Source organism: Arachis hypogaea, chromosome 14 (assembly GCF_003086295.3).
Source record: "Arachis hypogaea cultivar Tifrunner chromosome 14, arahy.Tifrunner.gnm2.J5K5, whole genome shotgun sequence".
NCBI classification, from domain to species: Eukaryota; Viridiplantae; Streptophyta; class Magnoliopsida; order Fabales; family Fabaceae; genus Arachis; species Arachis hypogaea.
In genome coordinates this window covers 10,289,342-10,299,994 of record NC_092049.1, presented here as the reverse complement: position 1 = coordinate 10,299,994, position 10,653 = coordinate 10,289,342, and the positions used below count along the sequence as shown (strand labels likewise).

At 24.4% G+C, this 10,653-nt stretch overlaps 1 protein-coding gene across 2 annotated transcripts; it reads right to left on the bottom strand.

Annotated features, from left to right (window-relative positions):
• Positions 1 to 377: 377 nt before the first annotated feature.
• LOC112741446 (probable galacturonosyltransferase 4) lies at positions 378 to 3,564 on the bottom strand. 2 transcript variants are annotated; one of them, XM_072213743.1, is made up of 5 exons: positions 3,390 to 3,564; positions 2,631 to 2,879; positions 2,096 to 2,453; positions 1,294 to 1,869; positions 378 to 946 (listed from the first exon to the last, which is right to left on the bottom strand). In XM_072213743.1, the coding sequence occupies exons 3-5, from the start codon at positions 2,438 to 2,440 to the stop codon at positions 641 to 643; spliced, it is 1,227 nt and encodes a 408-aa protein (XP_072069844.1). In that variant the 5' UTR covers positions 2,441 to 2,453; positions 2,631 to 2,879; positions 3,390 to 3,564; the 3' UTR covers positions 378 to 640. The 2 variants fall into 2 exon arrangements, with proteins under 2 accessions (XP_072069844.1, XP_072069845.1); XM_072213744.1 differs by lacking the exon at positions 3,390 to 3,564 and having other exon boundaries at positions 2,631 to 3,376.
• Positions 3,565 to 10,653: the final 7,089 nt, after the last annotated feature.

Sequence of the window (10,653 nt, the reverse complement as noted above, 5' to 3'; positions counted from 1 at the left end):
TCAATTCTGGTGGCAAGAAGCTCACCGTTTACTGCAGCAAGGTGATGCTATGTTTTACTACATCAAACTAACTTCTTAGCTGAGCAACCAGCATAGTAGAGATAGTTTAAGTTGTTACAATATTAGCACCTACATATATCCTTGTAAACCAGAAACAAGGTGAGGAAACATATAACAATCCATTTGAAATCAAAACATAACCACATGAAGTTAATATGAATGATGGGTTAGGAGCTTAAAAAATGATTAATAGCATTAAGGGTATTGAAAAGAGTGTCAACTTCAATAAAAGAACAAGGAATTGTACAACTACAAGACAAAGGAACTGTTTAGGGAAATGGTAGGATACAAGCTACAACAAAGAGGCAAAGAGGAGAGAACTTAAAAATAGCTATTTTCATTTACAAGTACAGTTAGCATCTCTGTTGGTAAGTGATCAAGGTTCAATGGTTGCAAATTGATACTCTGATTTTTTACTCTTAATCTCTACTATGCCCAAATCCAAAAAATACCGACATAAAACAGAGAAAACCAATACAAAAAGAATTGTAAAGCTTTAGCAAAAAATTAGAAGCCCTACACATGAAAATGCAGACCTGTACGGTGCATTGCAGCATGGCTAGTGCCAAGAAAACTTCAATCAGTGGTTTAATGTACCAAGAAGACACATCTCTATGGGTTGATGTTGCATTCTCGCAAATACACATGCATAATCGACATACTTTGTCCAATGACTTCGGAACTTGGGAATACTTATCTCAAGCCATGGCTTCAAGTTGCCATTGTAGTGGATAACGGCAGCGCGATCAATATCTCTTTGGTTGACATTGGGGTTGTAGCCGAGACCCAGGACATGCCAAGATCGGTTCAGTGGGAAAGTTTGTTTCCAGAATGTTACGAGACCCGGTGGCAGTGTTCCTAACTTCCACAACTGTCTATCATGATTCTGTAATTCAATTTAATTGCAAACAAAAATCAGTCAACGATTCTATGACCAAGAAACAAGATATGTCAAAAAATAGTTTAAGGAAATCGCAAACTGCCTAATGTTGCATACATGATACATTCCATTTCTCAAACAGTCAAACCGAGTTCAAATCATTATACATACTCCTATCCGCAATTTTTGAATGATAGTATGAAACATATTGATAACATGCCTTAAATGCCTATTTATTAGCTAATAAGTTTAATGGTGAAAAAAAAGTCACTAATCTACATATAATTTATGTGAATTTATTACCAATCATATGGGATACATACTGAAAAGGTAAACCAAACTGTATCACTTACCAGATTCTGCCAGTTGTGGTACACCTCTGTGATGTTTTGCCTCTTCCATTCGACTAAATCAAATATATTCATACCATATGCCCATCCACAGGCACGTGGGTCAAAATTCTTTGCGATAAGAGGATGGGAGAAGTTAAGATAACGATCAAATCGATGAAAACTTTCTCCACAAGTTTCTACAGCACCATTTACATTGCCTTTCAGATCAACTGACCAAAGACCAGTCAGATCCTTCTTCACAACTATATCATCATCCAAGAACAGCACCTTGTTGAGCTTTGGAAAGATCTCAGGAAGGTAGAAACGGAGATGATTCAAGATAGATAAATATTTTGGATTTCTAAACATCAGGTTTGAATCAGAAGTTGCTGGATGAGTCTTGAAGTAATAATCAATCATGGATGGAGAGCCCAACTGCCTAAGAACAGGACTATAACTTGCGTTCAACCAAGTAAAATCTTCAATGTTCTGAACCTGAATGGTTGCATTGCCGGGTGGATTTGCCAAAAACCACATCCTCATTGCCACATAATTGAGTCTCTCAGTAACAATGTGAAAAACATGCTTTGAGGTGTCCTGCAAATTCATTAAATAAAATTATTATAAGCAAGTCATGTCAATGGGGAATCGAAACAGCATCAGTGCTGATAATTTTTAATTTCTTTTACTTCACAAACTTGGGGCAAAAATAAAATAGAAACCATCTTTCTTAGTTAAAATAGATAAAGCACAGCTATACCCCTAGCACACTCCACCATTTTTCCTTTGATGTCAAGAATTCGCAACATTGAAAAACAGATACCTTAGCATTAACAGCAGTTGAATTCACAACAACAGCCGCAGCCAATATGTTGTCTGAGAATATTGCATAATGGTATAGTCGAGGGTCTTCTAACTTCTCTTGACTGGGGAACTGTTGCTGAGAAGAATTCAAGCTATAATACTCAGTTGTAAGGCGCAGTGGAAGACAATGAGGACCTTTTGGCAATGTTTTTGCTGTTAATTGTGTTAAGAACAAAGTCTGCTTCTTGTGTGCATGGAGCTGCTCCACTGTTGAGTGGATCATAGCCCGAAGCTTCTTCACAACAGCAGCACAATCATCTTGAGCTTGCTTCCCTTTCAACAAAGTTTGTTCCATCGCCTTCATTCTCTCATTTGCACTGCCAATAGTAAGACACATATTATGACGAGAAATGGAGCTTGGTAGAGAAATTACTTACTCGTCATTTTTATAAGCAGCAGTAAAAGAAACTTAAAGAAGAAAACATAAACTTGAATATAATAAGCTAGCATGGGAACACAAACAGGGAAACAACAGTGTTCTTATAGTTACTTACTTCCTAGGTAAGCCAGAATCCTTGCTTGCATCTCCAAGTGTTCGTGAAACTTCCTTTACCCGTAGTCGTAGTTCCCGTGTAAGATGGGAGTTGCTTTTTACTACTGGCAAGGAAAGATAGATTTTAGCCTGAATGAGTTGATCTTAGAGTTGCTGTACCTTAGCATCTAGTAGCATTTGTTCTTTCTGCTTATTGGTTTCCCCTGAGGGAATTTTCTTGTTTATGTTGTTGGAGGCGCTGTTTAATATCCTGAGAAAAAATTGCAGCAAATGTGAAACCAGAAACTTAAAATGAACTTGGCTTGAACTAGGCTTGAACGTGTAGCAATACTAGCAAATAATGTTGACAGGAAATGCTATCTAGCAACTCATTCGATCCATTTTTGTAATTGACATTAGCAATTCGACTAACTACCATTTGTTTTGATCTTCGTCGGACTCAAACTAATTTTTTAAATGCAAACCACAAATGCACACAGTCTCATCTAAATCTCTAATGTATACAAACTCCACACAAAGGAACACATACCTAAATAGGTTTATCAGTGTGGAACTTCTTTATCAACTAGATTTTATTATAATGACTTTAAGGCACTGAGCTAATTAAAACTAAAAAAATGTGCTATATATCAGACCTTAAACTCCTCATAAGATTATCAATTCAAACACTAGAATCTCATCATAGAGACGAACATAGATAACACTTATACAAACCACAGCAGCAACAGATGCAATACAACACGGAAAATCCATCACCTACCTTAACTTGAGACTCGCGATCAGAAGCACGATCTGATTTAGTGAGCTTTGCATCACTGTCATCAACATCAATAGCATCTTCGCCATTTACATTTTCGCCACCACCGTCATCAGCTTTCTCCAAGGTGTTCCCTTCATTCCCTTGCTTGTTGTCACCTAGGGTGGCAAGCGGGGAAGTCCGCCACGCTTCGTCTAGGGAGACGGTCTTAGAATCTTGTAAATATCTAATAAACAAGTGTAATTATCTGTCCATCGTGATAATATTGAAATTATAATTTTAAATTATTTTTTAAAAATTAATTTAAATTATAATAATTTGATTAATAAAAAAATAATATATTATGTATTGTTTTTTTTAATCTAGTGTTAATTAGATTACTTCTAAAATAGTTATGAATCGGTTTTAATAATCTACTTTTTTCAATAGATCAGACATATATACTGAATGTGATTGTAAATAATATAGAGATAGTTAAATCCACCAACAAATATATTGGCTATTATCACACTATAAAACAAATTAAATATAAAGACTATTAGCACTTATAAATCTATAAAATCGCACATTCTTTGATTCATGCAAGGGTTTACTTATCAAATAAACTTAAAATATGAACCAAAAATATTTATAAAATGGACCTAGCATCCCTTAAAAGAATCATGAAAAATAATCAACTTACCTTATCATCCATGAGAATCATTTCTATGGAAGTCGTCTTGTTCTTGTCAAATTTGGATAAGACTTTCCATAACCTTATAATTTTTGCCTTTATTTTTCAAACTTTTTCATTATATAATCTATCATAGGTAACACTGTTGATAGAATCGTAGTTAGTAGCATTTAGGTATGAAAAATAATAAATCTATGTTTGAAGTACGAATTTTTTAGATAAATAATGGTAACAATTCACTATTAATTCTTATATATATATATATACTAATTATACACGGTAATAATTAACAAATATTTTCAATGGAGATACTTGCTAGTTGCAACAATTAGGTAAAATTTATGTCATTATATTTTATTAACCTTTATGATTAATTTAATAGAGATACTTGTTTAATATATATGTTATCGACATTAATTATATGCCAATATTTTTAGAAAGAGCTAAAAGAGGAGATATATAAATATATATATAATATTATTGCTATATAGGAATCATACATAAATTGCTACATTTTTTTTATTATATTATACAACTTAAAATTATAATATCATGTTATTATTAATTTTAAATACTTGCTATAATTATATCAAATTTAATTATGACTCTAAATAAATAAAATAGATAACATTCAATATTATTTTTTTCTTTTTTACATTCAATATTTATTGTAAATATAAAAAGTAAAATAATTAATAAAAAAAGAAAAAGTCTAGGGGGTCAGCAACTTTGTTAAATTGTGGCTAGCATGTAATCAGCAAAGAAAAGTGAGTCATTAGATGAAATCTCACACTAATCTCACACCATTAAAACCATCTTGATGGCTATTTGATGACTACAAATCACAAAAGTTGCTGGCCCCTAACATTCCTTATAAAAAAATATGAGCAGAAAATAAAACATATTAATTACATTCAATTTGTTATCTATTTAATCTTGTGTACATATGATATAACTTTACGAAAATATTATGAATCACAACCTTTTTTATTCTACAAAAAAAAAAACTATATGTAGTTTTTAGTAGTATAAAAATAATTATAAGAATTAATTATTAATATTGATATTAATCACAATTGATTATTGATACTCTAATTTTTTTTAAAATATATTCTACTTTTTTAAAATATAATGCATGTACCGTGTAGACATTATTATTATTATTATTATTATTATTATTATTATTATCCACTAACTAATTGATATCAAATTAAATGGGCCACTATTAATGTGTGCATCAACTATCTCCTAATAAAATTATTGCACTTGAATGAGAATTAGAACTATATCAATTGATATAATTAGAAGGATTAAAAATATCGATTATTAATAAGTATTTTAATAACGCATTGAATATTGATTTGATATAATTATAATGAAGATATTTTCTTAAATTAATATAATCATGTATTATTCATGAGCTAATTATAATATAATTAGAATAAATTTATTTGAGAGAAAAAAAGAGTTCATGTGTAATTTTCAAAAATTATAATAATTTTTTATTATTTATATATACGTATATATTAATTTTGTAAAATATATGTACGTGTATATATATTATGGTAGTTTTTCTTAATATATATACACATACATAAATAAAAAAATATATGAATTATATTTTGTTAAACTCCATGTTACCAATTATTAAAAACATTTAAATCATATATATTAATTATTTTTTGTTATAATTATTTCATTTTATATATATGAGTATTTTTTATTCTACAATCGTGCAATAATTTTTTATTTTTTATATCCATATATATTCCTCAATCCCGACCCCATTCATACGCATATTAACAGTTTTTTTTCTAATAGTGATGTTTTAATTTTTTATTTTTCTTTTTTCCACGTATCTTTCCTTTTGTTAAATAGTGATGTTTTAATATTTCTTTTTTTAAATACATTTTTCTTAATAATTATATTACTAATCTGAAATATAAAATAAGAAAAAAAGGTGATACATATATCCAAGAAAAAAAATAAACTTAAAAATCAGAAAAAAATGTATATTAAAAAATGTAAAAATAATATATTCAAAAAAAATAGTCCTAATGTATAAATTGAGTCAATAATTTAAATTTCTCTAAAACTAATTTAATCAAATACCAATATTAGAAATAAATTACTTACATAATATTTAATCTATTTTAGTACTTAGACACGTATAGATTAGAGTCATTCTCGTAATGACAACCAACTGAAACAACATCGTAAGTTCGAACATTTAGAATTCGTGCAAATTCAGACAATTTCCTTGTTCTTTGAAAACCTTCTGTATCCATGATAAAGTTGAATCGCAATTCCTTTTATGAAAAAATAGTTACGGATGTGGCTTTGATGTGTTGGAGACCAAAATTTGGAAGTCATCATCATTTATATCTGAGTATGACACACATTAAACCCTAAAGGTAAAATAAAATAGTATCTCTGGTTTTAATCTCAATTTAATTCGAAATCTACAGTAATAATGACTTATTTAATTCAGCATTTATGATAATAAATGAGATGACCATTATATAAATCATTTAATGTAAAATAGCTTAATTTGCTATTATAATTAATATATGTATTGCCCATAAATAGATTAGAAAATAATAATTTCGTAACAAAATAATCATTCAATTTGAATTACAATCAATTGATTGATAGAAATTATAATAAATTGTATGATATTTAAGTAATTAACCAAATCAATTAGTTGATATAATTAATTTATTATAATAAATTGAATTTAATGAGTTAAAAGAAATAAATCGAAAAACACCATCAGAAATATGCCACAATAATTTTATCATTAAGTGCAAAAATTTAATTTTTATATAATAGAATAAATATTTACAGATTATTATATTAAACACAGACTAAAAAAAATACACTAAACAAAATAAAAGCATCAATGGTAAAATATAACCTAAATAATTATTTTAATTCAAAAAGAACCTGTGATGAATTATAATAAATCTATATATGAGAAGCAAAAGCAAAATAAATAATTAAAAATAAAGTAAAAAGAGCAATTAAAAAAAATAAAATAAGATAGAAAAGATAATGTGTGGAGTAGATAAAAAATGTATTGCAATAGAAGATTAATATAATTAATTAATACAAAGGATGAAAGAGAAAAATCAAAATACGATTTTATTAAAAAAATTTCAAAAAAATATTTTGAAGAAAAACCTATTAATCAACTTTTATAAAAATATTACAAAAAATTTAAATTATCTTTAAATAAAATAATAATACCCTTAAGAATTATTAATCAAAATAAAAAAAAAAGAATATAAAACAAAATCATATAAAAATATTAGCAAAATTAAGATAAAAAATAAAAATAAAAAATTACAAATAATTAGTTATAATTAATTTGGTTTAATGAGTTAAAAAAATTTAAAATAATTTGATATTTACTCTAATTAAATTAAATATTTGAAGTTATGATTAATGCAATTTAATGAATCAAATAAAATGTTAAATAATAAAATATTTATGCTAATCAAATCAAATTACATAATTGACTAGTTATAATTAATATAATTGAATGAATCAAACATATTAAATTAAAAAATAATTTAGTTAATTTATGTCTTAAGGACACATTTTAAAAATATTTATTTTTCAACAATTTTTATAAAGTATTTTTTATAATATTTTTATCCTATAGTCTAAAGACACAGTTATAATAACCCATTAAAAAGTATTTAATTATTTAATACAAATAATTAGTATAATTGATTTAGTACAATAAATTAAAAAAAATAAATGTGAAAAAAAGAGATAAAGAAAAAGTAAAATTATAAAAATGTGTAGCCATTAAAAAGCAATACAAAAAGTCATTTTTAATTATTTATTTATTAATTATTAATTTATTATAATTAATTTCACAACATTTATTATACGTTATTAATTTTACAAATTAATACAATCAATTAATTGATATCAATTATTGATAATTAATTTTAGTTAATATAACTCATTTTGCTATATTTTTTAAATAAATAATTAAAAATGCACGTCTCAATTTTTTGTTAAAATAGAATAAAATAAGATACATAAATTGAGTAGGTATAAATCTGAAAATTATAAAATTTTTTCAATAACTCAAATAAATTAGTACCATAAAACTAAATTTAATGTCATTTTTAAAAATAATTACTGACCTTTTTATTCTTTTAATTATTAATAATTTAAATAAAGTAATACCCTATAACTTATTTTGTTATCTATTTTAAGTAATTACTAACATTTTATTTTTCTAATTATTTGTTTATCTTATTTATCATTTATGCTTTCAATCAATTATATTAATAAACAAATAAATTAAATTAACTTCGGTTATACTTTGACTATTCAACAATTTAACATAATCTTTTTAAGTTGGGATTAACTACTAACGATAGAAAATAAAAAATTTAGAGTAATTCAATATTATGAACATTAATGATTATTGTGAAATAACCTAAAATCATAATGTAATTTATTTTTAAAGAAATAATTAATCAAGTATTATTGTTAATTATAAAATAACCTAAAATTATAATGCATTTTATTTTTAAAGAAACAATCATCCATTAATATCTATAAATAGAAACTATCGTGCTTTGATTAAAAATATTAGGGATTAATTACTATTCATTGTTAAAAATATATCGATTATATCAAAAAGTAAAAATATAATTTTTCGCATTTACACCATTAGAAGAATTATCATCATGAGTAAAATTTTGTCAAAAAAAAAACATATATATTAAAAAAACATATATATAAAAAATTATTGTTAGAATTTAATAATTTTTCATGTCTTACAATAATTATCTATAAAAAAAACATATATATCCTAAAAAAATTATTAAATAAATTTATTCTTTTTGCCCTATTTTTACATTAAAAAATTTTTTGTTCTGTCTTTTTTAATTGTTATTACGTTATTAGAACTGTTAAATAATATTAAAAAAATTCTTTAAAAATAGAAATAGCGATGGCACCTTAAATAACTAATTTAATAGAATTAAATTTAAACAAATAAGATGATTCAATTAATTATATAAATAATAGCATATTTATAAATATTAATAATAAAAATAATCTCACTAATGTAAATGATCAATACAATAGATATATAAAAAAATAACTAATTATATAATTGTATAATTAATTGATATAATTAATTATAATTAATCAATTCATATAAATTATAATAAATGGTGAGATTTAAATGTCTAATCAAATTAATTAATTAATATAATTAATCGAATTAATTAATTAATATAATTAATTAATTATAATTGATTTACTTTAACCAATTAAATAAAATAAATCAGAAAATACCTCAAGAGCATGCCACATCAGTTCTATTATTAAGTGTAAAAATTCGATTTATATATAATAGAATAGATAGATAGATAGATAGATAGATAGATAGATAGATAGATAGAATAAATAGATAATAAAAATATTTTCTTAAATTAGTATAATTATGTATTATTTATTAAATATTAATTATAATATTGTAATATAATTATAATAAGATATTTTTCTAAAATAAATTTATTCAGAGAAATATAAATTAGTTATTAATAACCGGTGCCATTATCATATAATTATCATATTATATTATTATTATTATTTTTTTTATTATTATTATTAATATAATTAATTGTAATTTAAAAATATTTTCCATTATAATTGATAAATAGTTTAATAATGCATTAAATATTGATTTTATATAACTATAATAAAGATATTTTTCTAAATTAGTATAATTATGCATTATTACTTAAGTGCTAATTATAGTATAATTACAATAAAGATATTTTTATAAAATAAACTTAAAAGAGAAAATAGTGCATTCATTTTGGCGGGAAAATAGATTCATGAGGAATCGACACCTCACTTCTATTAGTTGAGAAAAAACCCAGTTTTAGTATACGAGTAATTGAAATAGTTTATATACAGATAATTTTAAATTATAATTACCCGTGTATTATTATTTTAATTGAAATGATAATATAAGATTTTATATACGGGTTATTATTATTATTAGATAATGAATAAGAATTAGAATTATATCAATATTTTTAAAATTAATATAATTAAAATAACTAAAAATATTTAAAATTAATGTGCCATATTAATATCATAAGATTTGATCATTTTATGATTAGAATTAAATATTCTTATCATGATTACTACGACCGGTGTCATTATCATATCATTATCATATATTATTATTATTATTATTATTATTATTATTATTATTATTATTATTATTATTATTATTAAAAATATTTTTAATTGATAATTAATAAGTAGTTTAATAATGTATTAAATATTGATTTGATATAATTATAATGAAGATATATTCTTAAATTAGTATAATTATATATTATTTATTAAATATTAATTATAATATAATTATAATAAAGATATTTTTTATAAAATAATTTAGAATAGAGAAAAGTGCATTCATTTTGGAGGGAAAACGGAGTCACGAGGGATCGACACGTCATCTTTATTAGCTGGGGAAAAACTCAGTTTTAGTATATCAAGTAGACAAGTAGATATAATTATAAACCAAGTTTTCATCCAAAA

Coding starts and splice junctions, on each gene's coding strand:
- LOC112741446 (XM_072213743.1), bottom strand. CDS start 2,440: ATGAAGGCGATGGAACAAACTTTGTTGAAAGGGAAGCAAGCTCAAGAT. Junction 1,870..2,095: donor CAACTGCTGTTAATGCTAAG/GTATCTGTTTTT, acceptor ATGAATTTGCAG/GACACCTCAAAGCATGTTTT. Junction 947..1,293: donor ACCACAACTGGCAGAATCTG/GTAAGTGATACA, acceptor ATTGAATTACAG/AATCATGATAGACAGTTGTG.